Genomic DNA, 23579 nt, shown 5'->3' with positions numbered 1-23579 from the left:
GCCACAATCTTGAACTTATATATACATAAATCCATTGTCATCCTATGTAAGGTGTAAAAAACACAAAAAATAAACAATTATGGAAAAGGTACACAGTAAATATGGAAAGAATTTTATTAGGAAAAGATAAAAAGCATGGTTTCTAATGGTCATACAGAGCAGCAACAAAACCAGGAAAATAACTATTTAAAAAGTATGTAGGGTGTCATGAGGTTGGCTTAATGGCAATACAATACCAGTAAGTAAATGAAACCCAGGCATCATTCATGCAAACAAGCATTAAGGAAAATCCAGAATAGTATGAGAATGTTTTAGTATGGGAATGTTTACAGTAGAGGTCACCATGAGAATTAAAGAAACTGTACATGTTGATGAAAAACACACAAGATGAAAAATAATAAATTAGGCAATTTACAAGAAATGTTCTATAGTTTACACTGCTGTATAACTTAGTAAGTTTATTAGGAATAAAATTTATAGTCCATCATATATTTTTTACATCACAGATTCAGTGTCGGAACAGTAAACAAAATTCAGATGTAAGTACAATGCAACAGAATAAGGCAATTTAAAAATGAAATGGCTTTTATGGATAAAGTGAATCTCCAAATAAAAAAATCTGATGTTTATAAAACTAGCTATTCTCTCTAAGGGATGCCATAACTAATTTTAGAATGATTTGGTCAGTAAAAGGGCAACAAGTTATTTGAGTTTAAGAAGCAGGTATTTTAATGTTTTTATCTATAGCTTAATTTACACATCCAAGCACAGAATATATACAAATGATGAAATTATGCACATGTCCCTAAAATATTAATTCCATCAAAATACTGGGAGGAAAAAGGGAGAGACTAGCACATACATTTCTGGTCTTTGGAATGATTTTCACTTTCTAAACATTAATTGGAAATACACAGAGCCTCTCAAAAAACAGAATGCTACAATCTTCCTAAGGTGAGACTTCAGATTAATATTTCTATCATTCCAGGTGGAACTCTGAAGTGAAAAATGACTGCAGTATATGCATCACCTTTTATTTCCACAATTTTCTCTAAGACAACACAATTAGTTGAAGCCTAGGTAAAAATATTGAGGATACTAGTGATAATCACTTTCAAAAGATGCACCAGGACTTCAAGCAAGGCAAAATATTAAAGATATAAAAATCAGTATCACAGCCAATATTCAATAATTGCATTCTAGGTGTATACAGCACAAACCAAATTTTCCAACTTCTTTATGTTTATAAGCAAACTGAAAAATAGTTTTCGTTGCTTAAAAAACAAAACAAAAAAAACCCCACCTAAGAACTAAAAGTTCAGAGGAATGGAAGACAGAAATAAAGAAAATTACAATTACCAGAGGAATAGACTAACTACAAATTCTTTTTTAGCTTTTGCTCAACACAGATCATTCAGTTTCTAACATATCATTCAGCACTGGCTGTGATTTCTGAAGTTACCAGTGATATATTTGTTTATATTTGTTTAATCCTATTATGAACAGAAAGGGAATATCTGCTATTTCCATTATATTATTCTCAAATAACTGAAGATAAAAAAGTGGAAATTCTAAAATTAAAGATATGCAATTTATGATATAATATATGTTGTTTGCAAGTTATCCATTTTGTCCTTTGTAAACTTTCTTATGGATCAAGTGTTCGATATGAGATGTACAAGTACCTGAGTCCCCCAACACCTGCCTTCCATTACAATGAAGATGGAAACTGCTAAAAAACAATTAGAAATAGGTTTCTGACAATCACTGGAGGATCACATGTGTATTTATAATGATCTGTACTCAAGAATTTAAATTGAAAATTTTCCTTTCATACAATACAAATATGGCATTTCAGAATAATGCTCATATGATTTTCAGTTTATATTAAAAACCTAAAGTTAACTGCTTCTTTTCAAGCTTCAGCCATTTTAAATTCTATTAGAGTCAGATATAGCCAAAACATGGTTTTGTCACAAAGCCTGCCTTAATAGTTATAATTTAAAAAAATAAACTATATTACTGGAAACAATTTTTCAAGCGTACTTCTACAGTATAGCTGCTAAATTAACCAAATACATATCAACTGAAATAAGACTGTTACTTTACAATTTTTCCACTTAGTAAGAACATTAAATAGCTTTAAAATTTGAGAATGTTAGTTATGATGAAGTTATCAGTTTGATAAGAAACAAAAATTTAGTACCTATTAACACTGGCAAATAGAATTATATGTATGACCTGAATTTGTAATTAGCTTCACAAATTCATTGCATATATGTAAATTTTATTTAAAATGTGGAGGAAAATAGAACAAATTATTTATTTTAAACATAAGCTCACTTTCTCTTTAGGATCCTAATGATGCATTTTCACACATAAACATAAAATTAAGAGCTGGAAGAAACTTTAGAGACTATCTAGTCTAACCTCCCCCTCATTTTTCATATGAGGAAAACTGAGGCCTGTTGAGGTTGAGATGAAGTAGTTAGGATAGTGATGGTACTATTTACAAAACACCACAATACAGCTTCACTGAATGTAAACAATAAGACAAATTAAGTTTAATTCAATGTCAAAAAATTTCATTTTTTGTCACTTAAAATTACTTAATTTAGGCTAAATATTTTAAAGTAAGCAAAAAGAAAGACACTCAGTAACTTTTAAATCTCTACTGAATCTATACTAGGTTCAATATCAACTACTATCACAGCAAACCATTTCCTCAAATGAAAAATAAACTATGTAAAGTACACAGTCCCTAAGTTCATTTCGATAACAGGGCTTAAGGAATAAAGCTACTTAAAAAAACCAAGGTGACAACTTCTTTGATATTGAAAAGAGGTTTTTAAGTAGACTTGCTGTGTAAATAGGAACATTTCATTGACACTTTGCTGGGCAGGCCATTTTACAAAATTGTCAAAAAATTTTTTTTAGTAATACCAGAAAAGGCAAAGCCTATTTATTTACCATTTTCCTTCATGAACTAAATGGTGAGTAAAAGCACAAATACAACCAAATGAACACTCATTTTTCTGTTCTTTATACATGGCTTTTAGTGGAGAATGGGGTTTTTATTACCAAAATACATTCACAAGTGCAATATCTAAAATGCATAAAGTGCTCAAAAGAAAAAAATACAAAGTGTGTAGTCAATTCTTTGTAGCTAAAAACCAAAAACTTTCTCCCAAGAGGAGCTCAGTGGTTATAACGGGCATTTCAAAACTACTGCCTAGCTGTATCTTCAAGCCAAGAATGCAAATACACAAAAAAGGTGACACAGCAAGGGACCATTCTTTTAATCCAACAATGCCACAGATAAAGAAATGAAAATCTTGTCATTTTCTTGGTCCATTATATTGCTTATAGAGATGGAATAAGCATTCCAATGATTGGTACTTCCAATACAAGCTATGAAACTTGCATTAGTGAAGGCAGAAAGTTCATGATATCTTTATAGATTCTGATATTTGGCAATTAATTTATGTCTGTTCAAGGATTTTTAGACGTTCTATTGATTAAGGGCAGTGACATTTTTATTGCCTAAGCTAAAAGTAAACAAGTCTCTAGTGCTCTCTAAATCAGTAGGGTCAGCAGGTCTATTAATACTTTGCCACAAGTAAATTGATTAGTGCTGAAAAGAAACCTTGCTCTTTTATTCAGAAAAAAAGGCTACCCCTTCCCCTCCACCCCCCTTTTGAGTAATTCTGAGGTTGTTATGCTCCTTCAATTTCAGAGTATATCCCATTATTTTCTTAGGAGTAAAAATTAAGTTAAGTTAAGTAGAAGACAAGAATTGTTCGAACAAGGTAGTGGAGACAACAAATAAATCAATTAAGGACTCAATAGGAAATTACTCCTTTGGTGCCTGAAGTTGGCTTCTGACAATACCATTAAGGTGAAAGATTTAAGGCACTGAAATTGCCAAATCAACCTAGTGAAAGAATTACAATTTTTAGAAATTGTTGAGAAAAATGTGCCCAGACAGGTGTTTTTCCATTTAAAAAGCTAACTTTTACATGAGTTACTTCAATAATTCTATTCGTAACAGGGAAATGGATACTAAGAGTGATGTAGAATATTTATTAGGAACATCCAGAAGTAGTACCAGGCCAAAAAGAGGGGATTTCCTGACATTTACTGAGAAATAAGTTTGCATATATTCTTCCTTCTCAAGTGGGTTTTCCTTTGGAAAGGCCCTATTCAGGAACCTTCATGTTCATTTTGTTATTTCTCAAGCATGCAGCTTTGAGGACTACAATGGCCAAGCTTAGAGCTAAAGCTCATTTACAATGCTTAGAGGGAATTGAAAGATTATCAAGAAGTATAATCTTAATAGCTTTTGTAGCAATTGCATTTTCCTTATGCTCCTGGAGAATAGGATAAATATTAGAAAAGGCAGAGTGATGGTAATCACATTTTATGGAAACTACATCCTTCTTTGGTTGTAGGTGACTTCACTATTAACAAAAGACCAAAATTCAGATGTACCACAGTTCCAACACACATATTAGGACAGCACCTACACTATTTTTAAACGAAAATTTTCCACTTAAAAGTCTGAGAAAAATCAATATTTGTCAACTTTTTTCACTTAGATGCCTGCCCCCAATAGCTACTAATGTAAAAACTGCATCACCTTTGACCACAGTTTAAATGAAATTAAGGCCAAATTGGAAGTCTTCAAACTAAAGAAATCATCAAAATATGGCTGAAATATATATGAAATAGCTAGGAAAAATTAAGTGGGATGTTATCATTTGGGGTTTTAAAACAGCTAAGATCTTAAGTTTGTTCAGTTTAAAATTATCTGGATTCTTTCTTTTAAATGACATTCCCACTACTTCCAACTTCCCTCACAACTCCATGGTTCAGAAATTCATGACTTTATAGAAGGAATATCTTACAATCAACAGGGTCTGGCAAACATTTGAGCATGAGGATACATGATGGAGAAATGTTTATATAGCGCATCACAGCCTACTGAAAAACATAATAGAAAGTCTTCTCCACCAAGTACATATTGAGTTATGCAGTGGTTTTATACAGATACATAATACTTCTCTTCATGTAATGAGTACCATCATGGTGTATTAAGAGGTGGTTAATATTCTCAGCCTTCCAAATTCTAAAAATCTCATGAACACCATGCTAAAGCACTGAACTACTTTGATAATGTTACTTCGAAAGCAAAAACCTGAAAAACTCCACAAATTTACCAAAAACAATGACTCCAAAATAGAGGGTAAATTCCAAGGCCAACAAGTTTTACAAACAGTAGAATTATAATGCTTTTATTGCCAGAATGTACAAAACACTGATTCTTTTATGATTCTATAATACTGCCTCTGAATCCCATGAAGCTTCAAAATAACTAAATCTTCCAGTTTAACAAAACATTCTGAAAGCTTAAGCAGGGCTTTTTTTCCCTCACATAATAGAATACAAAGTTTTTTGCTTTGTTGGATCAGACCTTATAAAAATGGGTGACTGAGTTCTGGTCTGAAAGGAATATAGCAGAGGGAATACACCCAACTTGAGTGATGCACTTCCATCTCATACCATTATATCTGTCTACTGTCTTTATTTCACCATTCAAGTTATCAAATTATAAAATTTTAGATATATCTTTAAATGTATTAAGCATAATGATTTTTGACTCCATGAATAGCGCTCGACTACACCAACTAACAAACTAGAGTAGTTTTATAAAATATACTGTCAGAGCTTAAGCTGCTATGTACCTGCAGTTTCACAAATCTCTATATATTTTAATTACATCATGGTATTTGAAAATACTTTGAATTCTACTGGGAATCTCTTGAAAACCATAGACACAGACTTTAAAAAAATGCATTAGGAAAGCTCCAATGGTCCTCAATGCCTGAAATTATATATCATCACATGAAAATGGAACCTCTCTATGACACTTTGGTTGTCGAGGTGTATTTTCAATAAAGGGTGTGAAAAGTAGCCAAAAGATGGGTAAAAGAGACTCTTGTAACATACATTTTGAATGAATTATTTTCATAAACTAAATATCTGGGGACTCCAAGATTTTTCTTTGAGCATACAGTACTGTAATGCTGACTACTTAAAAATAAACAAAAATATTTTTTAGAAGCTCAATCAGAGGTTGTATTGCATCAAAAGGATTTAATACTGGCTATATACAGAGAAGAGTAAGACCAAAATCCCTAAAGCATCTCAACTGGAAATGCTTCATGTTACCAAGACCTCACTTTAATATGGCAACATTCAGTAGCTTACCATTTTGACATTTAAAAATGAACAGCAACATTGCTGTTTTTCCCCTTGTCCTTTGGTTCCCATCAATTTAAATAATGTAATAATAATCCCTCTGATTTTCAGTTCCAGTTGGATGGCATTACTGACATAGTGACTTCGATGCTTTAGCTGAAATTTGGCAGCCCCAGGAGAGCACCAACTGCTCCGAAGTATCCCTGTAGAAATAGCATTTTAAAAAATATCAGTGCCCATAATAGTAAATGCTTTTCAAAACAATGAGTATATTATTTATCAAGGAAAAGTAAATTGGACAATTTCCAACATCACATCTAATTCTGGTTAAAAAATGATTTGACTTTCAGTAAAAAGAAATAACCTATGTATAATAAATTGACAGTCTATTTGCAGCAGCAGAGTAATCAAAGAAAGGCCTCTTAGTATGTTGGATGAATCCTTTGTGTAGGATTTTCACAAAGACTTGAACAAGAATCACACAGGGTGAGAAGGCATATGGGATTGGATTTCCACTGGTACATGGAGAAGCCACACAGATGAATTTCTGAATGAATAAAGTAGTATCTAAATTTTTTTTAGAAGTATGTTCTACATAAGAGAGGAAAAAAAAGAGCTATCTAGCTGGAAATTTACAACAGGCTCCCAAGTAAGGAAGAGAAGTTGACAATCTCACAACATACCTCATGTTCTAGAAACAATGCCTTCAACTGGCCTTTGGACCAATAATCCAATGCATATGCCAAAAGTTTCATTGATAAGGTATTGACACGTAGAAAGTTTCCAACAAAGACAACTCTATTTATTTTCTAAAATAAAAAAGCAAGAGGCTACTTAAAAAAAGCATTATAACATCTGTCATAGATAAGAACATGCATCTATGATCCTTACTCAAAATACATGTAGTTGAATAACCCACTTTAAGAAGAGACACCAAATTATAAGTGAAATTTGCTTTAACAGATTTACAAAGCGCTTTGGTGACATGGTACTTTTGAGAGTAAGCTGTTTCCATGTACATAAATTTAGAGCTGAAATGGACCTTAAAGATCAAGTAATCAAATCCTCTCATTTTATCGATGAGAAATAAATGAAGATCAATGTTTAAATGAACCATCCAAAGTCACAGAAGTAAATGGCAAAGAAAGGATTTGAACCCAGGTCCCCTAACTTAAAATCTTGTGCTCTTTTCTACTGCACCCCCATTAGAAATGGATATACAAGATTTGCTTTGCAAAACAAGCTATAAATTTAGATACTGCAGTGTGTTGACAGTGAAAAAGAAAAGGGGGGGAGGGGATGACAGCTATACTGCAATTTAAATAAAGAATTAAAGAGTAAGAATTTGTCAGTGTGTAAACTACATATTTAGGGGAGGACTTTCTATCACATCAATGAGAGTATTGTCACCAAAAAGTGCATACCAGGTTCAACAAAGTAACTGGTCTGCCATCATCACCAACCAACCTTCTAATTACTAATTCAGTTTTTCAGGTACTTCAATAACAGAGTGATGATAGCAGGAAAAAAAAAACAAACTACTTTAGTAATATGAAAACCTGTTCATTAAACTAAACAAATACAAAGGCAGACCTGGGCTAATCACTAAGGTTCTTAAAAACATTAAGCACTTATGTGTAAAGAATTGTAGAATGTTGTGCTATAAAGACAGAAAACAAAAATATTTCTTGCACCTAAGACATTTATAGTGATTCCACATCACTATATATATATATATATATATATATATATATATATATGTATCTCACATTTAAACTACAATTTAATTTACCTAAATTATAAATTTACCCTGATCCTTTCCAGATATAACTCGTGTGTTAAATGAAGTACATCTGTAACATTTGTTTGTGGATCTGAAATAATAAAGGGCAAAGCTCCAAATCAAATACTACCCACCATTAAAAAATTAAACCATTCAATGTTTATTTGAAGAGCAAATCTCAATGCCTTCATAGCCCTGTACAATGCTGCTTGATCCATATGCAACAAGGCAGCACTGTAAAGAAGCCGAAGACAATAAGAAATCTTCCAGACGCTCAGCCAATTTTAATACAAACAATAAAAGAAGCCCCAATCATTGAGACCAAAAAAAGGAAAATGAACTAGTTATTAGAAAAAGAACACTATTCATTAGAGCTCAGCTTCTAATTAAACTGGTAAGATTTAAGACTTTCTGAAAAGGTTCTGCATTATGTTTCCTAGATAAAAAAGGAAATGTAAATACTGCTTTAAACTAAGGCCTATCTAATTAAAACTTTGTGTGCCAATTAAGCTAAGTGATAAAAAGTAGGAAAAATATATTAATCCTTGGGTTTTAATGGAAATAAAGTATTTTTTTAAATTCCTCAACTATTTTTAAAACTTTATAGTCATATAGTTTTCATTCAGTATTTTTCATCTAATTAAGAGCATGCTTACCTCATTAACAGCACACATCCTTGCTACAGAACCAATGTTATTGGTGATAGTAACTAAAGTAGCTCTTGCTAGATCTTCTTTACTAACAGATTCTCTCTTTTCCTTATAGATCATGTTCCCAAAACTGCAGGGAGGGAAGGAAGATGAAAAAGAAGAGAAAGGAAGAGAGCAAAGAAGACGGGAGGGTCAAATCCATTGTAAATAAGGCAGCCTGTTATTACAGACTTAAGAACTTCTCATAGCCATGGAAACAGCACTTTTTCCTCAAAGATTTAAAAAAATTATCTAAGGTTAATCTTTTTAATACAAATCACATGCACAAAACTATTGACACAGAACATTGGAAGTAAAAATTTTATCTGTAAGAGTGACCACACAAATTAGAATAAACTCATTCTTAGAAGGAACAGGTTATCAAACACTACTTATTTGTAAAATTTTCGTATAAAACATTAGAATCTAGGAAAATTTTCTGATCTAGAGACCTCCAAATAGGGAAATATTTTGATCCATTTCACAAAATTACTGTTGTACATTGTTAGGTAATTTTTAGTTGCCCCCTTAAACTCAAGTTAACATATCAATCTTATCTACATAAAATTCTATTCTCATAATTGTTTGCTATACATTAAATTTGTTTGCAAAAAAAAAAAAAAAAATACGAAATGACCCCTGTGAATGATTCAAGAATTTAACTTACCTAGATGCTACAGTCCACCCTGGCAAGCCAAATCTTTCATAATCTCCTCCATAAATATCACGGACCAATTTATCAGCATGGGTGCTATCACCTTTGGAAGCCATTTCAAGAGCTTCTTCAAAACTTTCACAGCCAGTCAGTAAACTGCATAAGCCCAGAAATGTGCCTCCTCCCAGGCTAAACAAAAAAGAAAAAAACTTCATGAGAGTTCTATTATATCCTTTCCCCAGGGTCACAAATTCTCTTCTCAAAAGCTAAGATACTGAAAAATTCTTTTAAGAAAAACATACTTTGCCTTTGTGGCCTCTCCCCCAGATTAGCTGGTTCCTCCCTGAAGTTCCATTTTAAAGAGGAGATCCAGGTCACTCAAATCTTCATATTCCTCCTCTCTTCTGACGCTCCAGTTTCTCAATCATGCCCCCTTGACCAGGTACCTTACTTTTCCCTTACCCCTTTCAGCTTCCTTTAGTGTTATCTCCCCCACTTAGAATGTAAATTCCTTGAAGGCAGGAGTTATCTTTCTTTCTGCTTATATTTGTATTCCCAGTGATTATCACAGTGCCAGGCATACAGTTAGTGTTTAATAAACGTTTGTTGACATGTTTTCTTGATGTGCTTAAAAACCCAAGTTCTATGTGTTTCTCAAATGAATGGTCTATGAAAGGAAGTCTGCTTAATACTTTTAAGTCCAGAAACCATCCAACTTATTAAGTTCTGACACCCAGGGTATCAACTTGGAAAGTAAGAGGGGAAATTGAAATAACTTTATCTTGCAGGAAAATATAAGTAGGCTCATAAATTTAGAGCTAAATGAGACTCAAGAGTCTAAAAAATTTTCTTTTAACACCACCTGCACATGTAAATAAGGGGGTGAAGGAAAAAACTCCATATACTGGGGAAAATGTTATTGTAGCTGCAATTTCTAAATAAAGTTAAACACATCCTAATCAATCAAATGACTGCAGATTCCACTTACTTTTTGTTGTGAACATTAAAATAAATTCACAGTGTTTGCTGCTTTGCTGACAGAAACTTCCTGGGTTCAACTAAACTTTTTCAGAGTTATGTCTTAGGATGGGTCAAAGTTTACAAATGGTCTAAAAAAACGTGACACTGGCACATTCTCATTACTGTCAGCACAGAGGCGGAAGAGGGACACAGAAGACTGAGAGTCATTGCGTAACTTTTTGTTTCATGAATTGCTACAGCCAAAGAACTGGCTATCACCAACTGGAAAGCCTACTCACACACAAAGCCTGTCCAGGATGGCAGAAGCTGCCAGTCCTTGTACTACATCAGCATAGCTTTCTAGAAACAACAAAATGAAGCACTGAAGATGGACTTTTTAATACGCAAGTAGGAGTAGGAAAAGTCATTTATCAGAGTCCCTATTTTGAAACTGGGATTCCTAGGGGAAAACTCAGACTTTAAATTTTTCTAGTATAATTTATCATTCATTCACTATTCTATTTTATTAACTTCCTTGTGTTTTAGTTTCCCGAGTGATAAAGGATGCAACCTCTACCTTGCCTTCTCAACAATAATGAGAATGTGGGGAGAGCTTTGATTGCTAGAGAAGTTAAGCACTAAGGAAATTAGTTTCTTGTTCTTAACTCAGAGGTAATACACACAAATACTGTGGGGAGTTCTATGAATTTATTCCGAATAAACACTTTTTTTGGTGAAGATCTAAAATAACTTATGGTATAATCAACACAGCATTAAAATTTCAATCTCTTAAAGTATAACACTAAAATTGATGTCTAAGTCATAAGTCTATTTAAGAATTTGAGGCAAGTGAAAAACTCATTCATACTTTAAAAAAAAAAGCACGTGTGTGTGTGCATGTATAAAAACTCATGAATGAAAATACCTTACATAAAAAACTTTATTTCACGTTACATACCAATGTGGCTTTCCTTGTTATATAAAGGTAAGGTGCCTTCCTGGCAGGTCAGTATTATCTATTTATAAAGAAATTTGCATTTCCACTGATGGAAATCTACAGAGGACAATATTGCTATACCTTTGCTTCTTTCCAGGAAAACTCTTAAACAGACTAGAAATAAGCAGTGAATAATGGGAAAAGGGAATCAGTTCCTTTAGAACATATACCTTGCAAAATGTTGACTTAATAATTTATTTGTGCATTTACAAGACTGAATGGTTATTACCTTGTTCCAGTAACTCGCTTATAGTTGTCTTTGGAATGGACAGCTAAAATACTAACTCCAGAACCAATGTTCACAACCAGTAGTGGATATGGGTCATCCAAGTTAAAAGGCATCTTTTGGCATCTTTCAGGTTCTGAGGCATTGCCAAAATAATAGCATTCTGCCTGCCCATTAAAACTGACAGAATCTATATATAGCAAGCCCTTTACAAGGCAGTCAAGTTCATCCAGTTTGTGCAGCTGGAGGTTTCCAATCTGTTTTTTAAAAAGAGAAAACATCACCAGCCATTTAAAAAACAAAATATATCAACCATTCAAATAAAGCTCAATACTCTTATGCTAGACTTTACATGATTCTGGTTGTCTGTTCAAAAAGCATGTACAACACTAGTTGTTTTCAACACCTGGAACAAAACTGTCATTTATAACCACTCTGCAAAATTTAAAATACATGGTGGAAAGAGTGATGTAATCTAAACTAAGATCTAAACTAAGAGTTGAATTGCATGTGACTTTAAGCAAATCAATTAACCTTTCTGGGACTTAGTTTATCGTCCATAAAATGAGAGATCTGGACCAGATGACCTCTGAGGTTCTTTCTAGTGCCAAATCTATGCTATTATGGTCTCTTACCAAACATTTCATTAGCTCTTATTAAGCCTTGTTTCAGAATTTCCAAGTTACTCCATTTAAAAATCTTAATAATGTGAACCTTATGTCCCATCCCAGTTATCTTTCTGATCTTCATTTACAATTTCTACTTCTGGTACTCTATCTGCTACTCATCTGGTAGGCTCTACTACATTAGGATGGCTCTAGAACATAGCTTATGTGAAAGGTATTGTATCTGGGGGGTTTTCCCTCCCTGAATATCGTTCAACATGCTTAATCATAACTTTCACATCTCAAGATACATAGTAGTTTAGGAAAGATGTGACATTCACATGACTATTTCAGGAGATATATCAAATGGAGGGAGATCATTTTTACAGCATCACTGACAGATTACTTACTGTCTGCTTGAATAACTCGGGCATTAGATTCCTACGATATGTGGATTCCCTCCATCCTCCTTATTTTAGAAGCAAATAAAACATTTAAACTGAAATACCAATAAGATTAAGAAATACAACAGATTTGTCATTTTATGGTCTTGACACTGGATATCTAACTGTCATGTAGTTCTACAATAAAAAGTGTTCCTTCTCTAACATTTTTTAACTGAAGAAAATGTCAATAGTGGATTCCATCCCCTAAAAAAATGTCACTTCTGCAATTTTTTTTGTGTCTTGTAATCTAAAAGGCATCAGTAGATTACAATGAGCAACAGTTTTCAAAAACACCAGGCAAATGCAATAAAATATCTGTCCCTACCTCTGCTGGCCAAACTCAATTCAAAGTAAAATAAACTGTACAAACCAACATTATCTGTCAAAATGCATGGCAGATCTTTAGGCTGACTCAAAATTACAAACTGAATAGTTTTGGCATGTTAACAGCAGTTATTTCCAAAAGCCAAGAAATTTAAATGTCACTAAGTCAACAAGCATTTGTATAGCTACTTACAATGTGCCAAGCATCGTGTTAAGCGCTGGGATACAAAGAAAGGGAAAAACATAGTTCCTACTGCCTCAAGAGATTCACATTCTAATTGAGAGAAGCCAACACATAAATAATTATGTATATATAAAATGTATATAGTGCAAATGGAAGATAGTATCAAGAGGAAAAAACAGTTGGGGCAGACAGGAAAGGCCTTCTATAGAAGGCTGGATTTAAGTTGAGTGCTAAAGGAAGCCAAGAAAACCAAGAACTGGAAGTGAGGAGGGAGAACTTGCCAGCAATGGAGGACAGCCAGTGACAGGGCAGAGTGACATGTGAGGAACGGTAAGTAGGCCAGTGTAGCTGGTTCACAGAGTGTATAGAGGAGTGTAAATCATAAGACCAAAAAGTGAGGAAGATAAAGCTGTAGATAGCTTTAAATGCTAAACAAATTTTTATATTTGATCTTGGAGGTAGCAAGGAGCCACTGGAGTTTACTGAGTAGGGGAGGTGGAATGATAGCATGATCATATCTGTCTTTTATAAAAATCAATTTGATGGCTGAATGGAAGATGGATTGGGGAGAGATTTAGAGGTAGGGAAACCAATTAGAAGGCTACTGCAATAGTCTAGGCATAAGGTGATGAGGGCCTATACAAGGATGGTAAATGTGTAAGGAGAAAGAAGGGTGTGTGGGTGTGTGTGTACGAGAAAGTATGAAGGTCAAAATGATGATCTGACAGGACATTTAGGGTGAGTGCAAGTGATGAGCTGAGAATGACACTAAAGTCTAGGTGACTAGACATGGTGGTGCCTTTGACAGTAGTAAGAAAATTGTGAAGAGGGAAAGAGTTTAGACAGAAAGATAATGATTTTGGTTTTAAAGAGACTTTACATTCACAATACATAAGTAAAGAAGTGATATCTACATTTATTTTGCATATACTAAAATATGTACATACTGTCTCCTCCAATAGAATGCAAACCTCCTTAAGAGTAAAAATTGTTTATTTTTTTGTCTTTAGTCCCAGGGCACATAGGAGGTACCTGATAAATGCTTATTGATTAGTGTATATGTGATACCATGTAAATAAAACATTTTATTTATAAATGTATAAATATGTAAATAATAAACACAGTAAACATAAATAATGCATAAATAAATTTTTTTAGCTTTTTATAGAATCAGAATTGTTGACTTATAGACACATGTAAAACTTCAGAGGTCACCTAGTCTAACCTCCCACCAAATGTAACATCCGAGGAACCACAGTTACTATCAACTCTTCCAATACCTATTTTAACAGAGGGGACAATCTAGGATAATCCGTAACAGCATCCAACCACCTGGGGAATGAAAGCATGATAGAGACAGTAGTAAGGAAACAGAACTAGAACCTGCTGAATGACAAAGAAATTCATTCAAGCTTTCAGGACAGGAGGCACTGGCACAAGAGAAGTTTGACAGGGTGATGGCTTCCTACTCCTGTATTTTATCTGTACAGCATTAAGTGGGAGTGGATTATAGAGACAATTCAAGGACAATTTTTATGTAGCCTGGGAGGTCTTTGAAGCAGATTTCCCACCTTAAACAGGTCTTTAAAAACACACTGGAAGCTCCTTTATGACATGAGTGCTGGGGCAGAGAACTGTAACAAATGTAATAAGCAGTCCTATCAAGTTTCAAATGAGTCTAGAATCTTGTTCTTGGAAACGTGACTTGAATCATGGATATCCAAAATCCATACAATATATTATACAGATGTTTTACTTTTTTTTAAAACCATAGACATTCTCTCAGTACACACTAGTTTAATAATGCAGCTAAGTAGTTCAGGCATAAACTACAGGTAAGGTAGCTTGATACTAAAGCAAGAATTAATTAGACTTGTAATAATTTTTAACAGTTACCTACCGTGCGAAAATCTTTTTCAAACTTGTAAGCACCACCTCCAGTAGCACATAGCACCGTGTGTAATGTTGAGAAGTTTTTATCTCTCCCCATTTGGATAAAAGTAGGCAGGTCATGGGTTGGAAATCTGATAAAGTGCAAGTTCCCTCTTCGGCCAAAGAGTGTCAAATCCTTCAGTTCAAGATGAACATCCCTAACTCCGGTCAACCCATAGGCTACATTAGAAGTCAGATATTTCCGGATACTTTTTAAACTTTCAACTTCTTCTTGCTCCTCCTCTGCTGTGATATCAATGGGCTCAAAATATGCAAGTTTCACAAGAGTGCCTCCTATGTCCATGCCAAACCATGGAAAAGCTATAAATATAAGAAATGACAGAAATCAACACTGATCTTTCAGAAACCAACAAACATGTTAGCCAGCCACAACATCTACCTTTTGTTTTGGAGATTAGGTCTCCCTATCTTGTCCAGGATGGAAGTGCAGCCGCCACGCGTAGAGTTGACCCCACTGAAGCTCAGAACTGATCTTCAGCAATCCACCAGGGTTAGCCACCCTGGTCAACCTCTCAAGGATTATAGACCACCACACCCATCAACCACCTATGCTGAAATATTATTTTCCCTGCAAACTAATCTGCTAACTTTTTTTCCCTCCAAACTAAAAAACTCCAGAGTTGGAATATTAGAGATCAACTGAAATCCAATTCCCTCATATTGCAAATGAGTAAAGGAGGCTTAGAGAAGCTAAAACTTTTACCCAAGGTCTGAAAGTAGTTAGTGCAAAAGATGAACCCAGTCTTAATGTTACTTTAGCGCTATTTCCCTAAATGATGCTGCTGAATAAAATTTTTTTGTTACATTTCTTTCCATTGTAATGGAGTTTGATCTATTATCAATGTGCCATACCATTCTACATTAGCTCAGGAAACTAGGTTGGTCTGATACAAATGATTAGCAAATTCATTTATCTATCACAAGACTGTCAGTTCAAGTCCACTTAAGCACTGTGTTGGAGGTCAGGAAGGACTTACCTCTCTGGGACCTTAAGGAAGCTGATATAGATGGTCTCTAAGGGTCCTTCCAACCATAAAATTCAATTACACAATGTGAGTCATCTAACTTTTATGATATGGACTTGAGATGTTATTGTACCTACGTTCCCAATGTTTTTGAAAAGTAGTATTATATATACCTAGCTATAAATTATAAATCTGATTCTTAGGGTTAGCTTGCAAACACAACAGAAACAGGTTTTCTGCAAATTCTTTAGTATTTTAGGGTACCCTTTTCTTTAAGTCTGATTAAAATACCTAAAAATTTCCATGGAAAATTTATTAAGGAGAATTCTCCTTAATTCTTTTTCTACAACTCTACTTTCCTTCTTTAATCTTTCCTAAGAATACATTCATACTCCCCTTGCTTGAAATATACATTTTCATTAATTTTGAGGTGGGAGATAGAAGCATATGATTCAATGAGAAGGGATTCTAAACTTCTCCATTTCAGAACCTGCATACTGACTAAAACTAAAAAATTATTTCAAAAAGGGGGGCAGGTGAGCTAAGGACTTTAAAAGGGGACACACAAGGTTCTACTCACAAATAAAAGTAAGATACACATATATTGTCCCTATTCAATTGTAACAAGTTTTATTACTATCCTAGATCAGTATAAATAGGGGAATGCTATAAGGGGAAAGGAACAAATATTCAAATACCTGCTATGTACCTGCAGTGTGCTAAGCTTTTAAAAAATATCTCATTTAATTCTTACAATTCTCTAAGGTAGGTGCTATTATTCCCATTTTACAGTTGAAGAAACTAAGGCAGACAGAACTTAATTGACTCGCTCAGTATCAAACAGCTTCTAAGTGTCAAAGCCCAGATTTGAACTTAGGGCCTTCCTGGCTCAAGCCACACAGCTCTATCCACTTAAACAACGAAAAACATAGATTACCTCTATTTTGTTTAGCTGTCTGCATATAGCTCAAAACTCAAATAAGTAGCAGGTAGCAATTTACATATGAAAAACCCTTTGTTAGAAGCTATACCAGGAGCACAGCTTTAAATAAAGATGTAAGATCAAATAAATATTTTAAAACAAACCTTTTATTTTCCAACATTTTCCAACCAAAACAAACCTATTATTTATATTGTAAATTGTAGGCATTGATTTGTATTTAAAAATCCCAAATTACTGCTTTAAAATATTAATCCTATGAATTTTTTCCCCTCCATTAAAAAAAAAAAATTAGATAAATCAGAAGTACCACTCAATAAAACTAACAATTACAAGGGGAAACTCCACACTAAACATGGTTCCTCAGATAAACACATTTTAGTGGGGTAGCAATAGGGGCAATTCTATTTATCCAACAAAGCAAAAAAGACTTCATAAGAATTTTTCCAATCTGTTGAATAAATATGAAATTAGGGCATTTTCCCTGGGTATTAAACAAAGAGGCCATTCTGGCATTGCATAACCGTGATAGGTACTTTCATGGCTTCAAGTTCTAGAAGGGTTGTGAGAAAAACTACACAATCAGTGCTATGAAAAAGGGTGGTGACCTGGAGGGGTTATTAACCTGATAAAATATTTCCTTTCTGAAACTCAACTCTGTATGAATTGATAAAAAATTTAATCTGAAATCTTTTAAACTCTGAGCCTCTGCATTCACACAAAAATATATACCCCAAATTATAAGCATCACTCTTGCAGGCAACTTAGAAAGCTCTATGGGGTTCAGAGCTCATGCCATTTTTCTTGCCTGAAACCTTTGGACAAGATTTATAAATAACAATACCACTCTACATCAAAGTGAAAACCCCAATTAGCACATATATGTGTGTGTGTGTGTGTGTGTGTATATATATGTATATATATAGCTTTGTAATTCTCAAAAGCTACATATAAGCATTGGAACCTTATTGCATAAGGAGTTATTTCTAGTTTGTAGATGAAGAAACACATTTACTGTTTTTAAAACCATGCAGGAAAACCCAAGATAACTCATTTTTTGACCCCTTGGTCATAATACCATTTAATTCCAAAGTACATATTGATGATCCTGGCTGGGGGAATGATTAGTATACTAATTCTGCAGGAAAAAAAATCTCGTTTGTGATTTCATACCGTCATATGAATATTAATACTAAATGAATTTTTTTCAGGGAAAGGCTGATGTGCTAGGCTAAAGCCCTAGGCATAAGTGGAGGGGAAACTGCGTTTACATTGAGAAAAACCTCAAAAGTGAACTGTCCCTCTGCTATAGGATTTAAGAGCATGACAACTAGGTTTGCAAAATCATTTAAATGTTTTAGCTACCTAAAAAAAGAACAGTACCCATAAACTAAACATATTCTATAAAGAGCACATTATAAAAAGTGCATTCAATCCATCTACTCATTTTTATTCAGTTTAGAACACCACCCAAATAAAACAGCAACCTAAATTTGGAAGGTCTGTTGAACTGTGTCATATACTGAGCCTGTTATCTGAAAATGAGGACACTGCCATTCTAAAATGCAGTCTAGGATTGATCCAATGTGCAAGAACAATTCTAAGACGCCATATGAATGTCTTAGGTCACACATGATTACAGAGCTGAAAAAGTGTATACAGATCATTAAATCCAATCCCTAAATTTTACAGATAAGGAAAGAGGCCCTGAGAAATGAAATTATCTCCTCAGTCAGAGAACTCTTAAGGAGGTAAATCAAGCTCTATGCTCCAATCTTCTGACAGTCCATATCACTCCTGTTACAGCAGTCTGTGTGGTTGGCTTATTTCTCAGTCAAGGACAGGGGCAGCTGGGTGGTGAAGTGGATAGAGCCACCTGCCTGGAATCAGGAGGACCTGAGTTCAAATTCCACCTCAGACACATAATACTTCCTAGCTGTGTGACTCTGGGCAAGTCACTTAAACCCAACTGCCTCACTTTAAAAAAAAAAAAAAAAAAAAAAAAAAAAAAAAAAAAGAGGAGTAAATTTTGGGGGCAGCTAGGCAGCACAGTGGATAGAGCACCGGCCCTGAAGTCAAGAGGACCTGAATTCAAATGCGGCCTAAGACCCAACACTTAACACGTACTAGCTGTGTGACCTTAGGCAAGTCACTTAACCCTGATTGCCTCACTAAAAAAAAAATCAAGGACTAACTTTTTAAATATAAAGTCTTTACTATCCTACTCTGTAAAATTTTTAGGCAACTAATTTTAATATGAAAAAGTAGGGAAAATGCACTGCTATGAGACTTCAAAATGTAAGGAGGTCTGCTCCTCTCTGATAGGAATCATGATGTACTCTATTCCCAGAAAAAAAGTTAGTGCTACCCACCTTTTGCCCAGAAATCCCTAACGTCAACACAAGAAGACTACTGGAAACTCAAGCTAAAATTGTGGAACCCATTTGCCAATGGATAATGCTACCACTTAAGGAAGCATAGGAGAAACAGCAGTACAGGGAGTAAGAAGACACAAATCCTAGTATCAAACCTACTTCTGTCTGAAGAGTCTGATTACAGACCACAAGTTACTGAATTCAAAATCCCTCCAATTCCTAAAATAGGAATATCTCTATATCCTACTTACCTCAAGCGTAAGGAACAAATTGCAAATACTTGCAACATGGAATAATATAGCCTAAGAACTAAGCTACAACTACCCCCAACCCCCAAAACTTATAGTTCCTTAGAAAATATTAAAAGCCCCTACAGGTGAAAAAGCCAAATGAACATATCAATAAGGTTACCACTACATTATAACCTGTAAACACAGTTTCTGAGAACAAAAATTCAAGATGCAACAATTTTACATAACAGGGAAAACAAAGTACAAAAAAGTACTAAGTACATGCACTTTGTTGAAAGCAACCATACCCTCCCTAGTTTTATAGTGTTTTAATTTTCTCTGGAATCTCTTTTTTGTTGACAACCTCCTGTTCCGTGTTCCTCACCTGGTTCTACTCCAGAGGCCATCAGCCCCATTAGCAGCAACCCCTCCTCCCACCTCCCGATAATCGCAGGGAACTTTAAGGTACAGATTTGTTCTATGTCGGCAAAAGGAAAAACTGGGATGTCCAACCATCTCTTTAATGATTAACAGAAGATACTGAATCACAAAGGCAAGGCTGTTAATTTCTAACATGCTATGTTATAAAAGTTTTACATACTGTTTAATGTTGCAAAAGGGAAAAAAAAAAAAAGAACCCAGCACCAAAGAGCTATTTAAACACCACTGGCATTGAACAGGTTTAGGAATTTACTCTTTAGATGAAAAGAAAAAACTTAACAATGACAAAATTATGGTGACTTAAGAAATAGAATTAAATGACAAGGTAGTAGATGTGCACCAAGTTCCATACACGAAGTGCTTAGACAGAAAACTTTAAAAAGTAGAGTTGGGTTATTCCTTAGAATTAAAATCAAGCTAGCTGAAAATTCAATATATGCAAAAGGCAGTTAACAGAGCAGTGGAAACACACCGGACTTGGAATTAGGATATCTGGGTTCAAATTCCAGCTCTGATGTTTTAAGAACATGTCATTCAATCTAAATTTTCAGCACTATAAAATAGAGGTAACAGCACTTGCACTGTCTATCTTATAGGGTTACAGTTTGGAAAATTGTTATTACAAACTTCAAAGTTCTCCATAGATGAGCTATTATACACTTCTATGTATATATTACAAGTAAGAGAGTTGGAGTATATCAGTTGAAATTATTTAAGTGAATGGCAGTCTTTAAAAATTGAGATGAACAGAGAAAATTTATCAGCAGATTAAAGAAAACTGTTTTGGCCTGGACCTATGATTTCATTGGTATAGGAAACTTCCTCTGAAGAAATTTCCTAACAGTTGCCTGAGGCACTGAGAAGTTAAGTTACTTACCCCATAGTCACCCAACCTGTGTCAGAAGGAGAACTTAAACCCAGGTCTTCCATGACCCAGAGATCAGCTCTCTTAACAATCACAATTTTGATGTCTCCAAAAAAAAAAAAAAAAAAATCAGTTCAGGTTTTAACAATGCATATCAATCACTTTTATGTAAGCCTTCTGGAAAGCTGAAACTAGGTATAGAGCCTATCTTAATGGTATGCTTTACTAACTTGAATTATTACTAAAACCTAACATTATTATAATAAACTAAGGTCTACAAAATGTATGCAGTTATAACACACAAATACACATAATTACAACAACTCTGTGACAGTTTAAAAATATTATTTCCATTTACAGATAGAGAACTTGAAGGCCAAAGAAGTTAAATGACTTGCACATGGTTACATAGGTATTCAAATCATGGTCTCACCTACCCAGCTTTCTCCAATATTACTGTTCCAAGTTTCCAACCTGCTCCAAACATATTTAAGTCTTCTACTTCTTATGTGGATCACGATTTATATTTTGTTGAAAATTACTATTATGTTTATCAAATTGTTTTATATGTTAACTTAAATCTACTCAGCCTTTTCCAGTTTTCATTATCAATTATCTCCCCACCCCTCCAGATAAATCAACTTAATGATACCTGGAACCCAATTTGTAAAATAAGCAGGCTGGGAGAGCACTTAAAATAAGATAATCACGGGGCAGCTAAGTGGTGCAGTGGGTAGAGCTCTGGCCTTGGAGCCAGGAGGACCTGAGTTCTAAACCCAGCATCAGACACTTAACACTTACTAGCTTCGTGACCCCTGGGCAAGTCACTTAACCCCAATCGATCCCCTCACCAAAAAGAAGAAAAAAAAAAGTAATCACAACAGCTGAATAACAAACAAATACACCACAGACAACACACCACAAATGTGCAAGAAAAGCAAAGGGAATCATTTATTTTCCTTCTTTATAATGAAGGTAAAATAGTGACGAAGAGTTGTAATGGACAAGCTGTACGTATGCATTCAAAACCATGTCACTGCACTAGTAAATAAGACTGATTCCAAGAAATCAACAAGTTATGAAGGGAAGAACGTTAATTATCAAATAACTAAAATTTGTAGTCAATCCTTGCTTCTCTCAAGGTACCCCAGTCAGGCTCAAAACACGAACTTTCACGAATGCCACAACGAAATTTAACTTAAAAAAAGTACAGATATTATAACTACTTTTGCAACTTAAGAGGGAAGAGTGCTGCCAGCTGTCATCTTTTTCAAGGGAGCCCGAAAACTTTGGTTCAAGTTCTGACTGTCCTTTTATTAGCAAAAGGGGAAGCAAATCTTGATTGCCTCAGTTTCCTCATCTGAAAAGTGGGGAAAGAGGAATAGAGACTGTGATGCTGCTTGCCCAGGGATGGAAAAGACCCTTTGCAAACGGCAGAGCACCTCGGAAGCGTGACCGTGATCCATTTCTGTTACTGGCCGGGGGCGATCCGCCGAGCCGGGCTGTTCTCCGCTCCCTCGTTCGGACGTACAAACCTAAGTTAGTTGTTCACAGCGGGAGGCATGGGGAGGTGGTGGGAAGCGGGGGCGCTCGGAGCCCGAACTTCCCGGAGCCCCTCCCCCCGCCCCGGGGAGCCCCTTTCTTCCCCAGCCCCCTCCCGCGGCCCGCGGCCCACGTAGGAGCAGCCCGACCCCCCACTTACAGGGCTTTTTGGCATCCTTGATCTTCATGCTGCTCGACGGTGGAGCTAGGGGCAGCGGCGGCGGCGGCGGGGCCTGCTCCGGGGGGCGGCGGCGGCTCGGCCCGAGGGCTCCTGGGTCCCGAGGTGGCGGCGGCGCCGAAGCGCGGGCCGGGTCCTCCCCACAGCGCCGCGGGGGGCGGGCTCGAAGCGGGGCGGGGCTGCCGGCCGCCTGAGGCGATGCCCGGCCGAGTGGGCGGGTGGCTTGGGAGGGGGAGGGTCCGCCTCCGGTCCGGGACCCCCAGGAGCTCCTGAGGCGCGGCCGACACGGTGGGGTCGGAGGGCGCGAGGAGGGACAGACACCGGCGCTCGCCGCTCCGGGGCCCACCACCGCCGCCGCCGCTCCAGACAAAAGGCCCCTCTCCCGGGAGCCGCCGCGCTCCGCCGCCGCCGCCGCGCTAAGCAGCGAGCCCGCCCAGATGGAAGGCACACGTGACGCCCCCACTCTGTGCGCGCTAAGAGGGGCTGCTGGGGCTCGTAGTTCTCTCGACAGCGAGGCGCCGGTCCAGGACTGCTGCGGTGTGTTCGGACTACAGAGCCCAAGATGCTTCACGAATATAGGTTCCCCGAGGTCTTTCCTACCCCCTCCCATCACCTCAGCGTCTTCCGCGAGGGGAGGGGGCGGGGCGTGAGTCACGCCAGGCAGCTGGGGACCAATGGGGACGAAGAGAGGGCGGGGCTGTGAGTATGTACACAGTATATTTGTCTGTGGGGGAGGGAGGAGGAGGTGTGTCGGGTCTAACCCTCTGTTCTGTCCGGGATGCGACCTTGCACACCCGTTTCTCTGTGAGAGTAGGATATCTACTTTTTTTTTTTCTTTCTTTCTTTCCCCTCTCTAGCTCTAGCCCGAGGCCGCAGATGTTCTTTCAGAAAGTGACAGGTGGAAGGCGTTTTTGGATAGATTCTAGGGCCCAGAGAAGTTAAGCAACTTGCCAAAAGTCA

At 36.1% G+C, this 23579-nt stretch overlaps 1 protein-coding gene across 1 annotated transcript; it reads right to left on the bottom strand.

Annotated features, from left to right (window-relative positions):
* Positions 1–100: 100 nt before the first annotated feature.
* On the bottom strand, positions 101–22684 carry PANK3 (pantothenate kinase 3). The gene is made up of 7 exons (XM_027841740.1): positions 22602–22684; positions 15031–15383; positions 11575–11828; positions 9401–9577; positions 8701–8824; positions 6945–7070; positions 101–6464 (listed from the first exon to the last, which is right to left on the bottom strand). Exons 1-7 carry the CDS (start codon positions 22627–22629, stop codon positions 6414–6416), a joined length of 1113 nt encoding a protein of 370 aa, XP_027697541.1. The 5' UTR covers positions 22630–22684; the 3' UTR covers positions 101–6413.
* Positions 22685–23579: the final 895 nt, after the last annotated feature.

Source organism: Vombatus ursinus, unplaced genomic scaffold, assembly GCF_900497805.2.
Source record: "Vombatus ursinus unplaced genomic scaffold, bare-nosed wombat genome assembly UNPS02014863.1, whole genome shotgun sequence".
NCBI classification, from domain to species: Eukaryota; Metazoa; Chordata; class Mammalia; order Diprotodontia; family Vombatidae; genus Vombatus; species Vombatus ursinus.
This window is presented reverse-complemented; position numbering and strand designations above follow the sequence as displayed.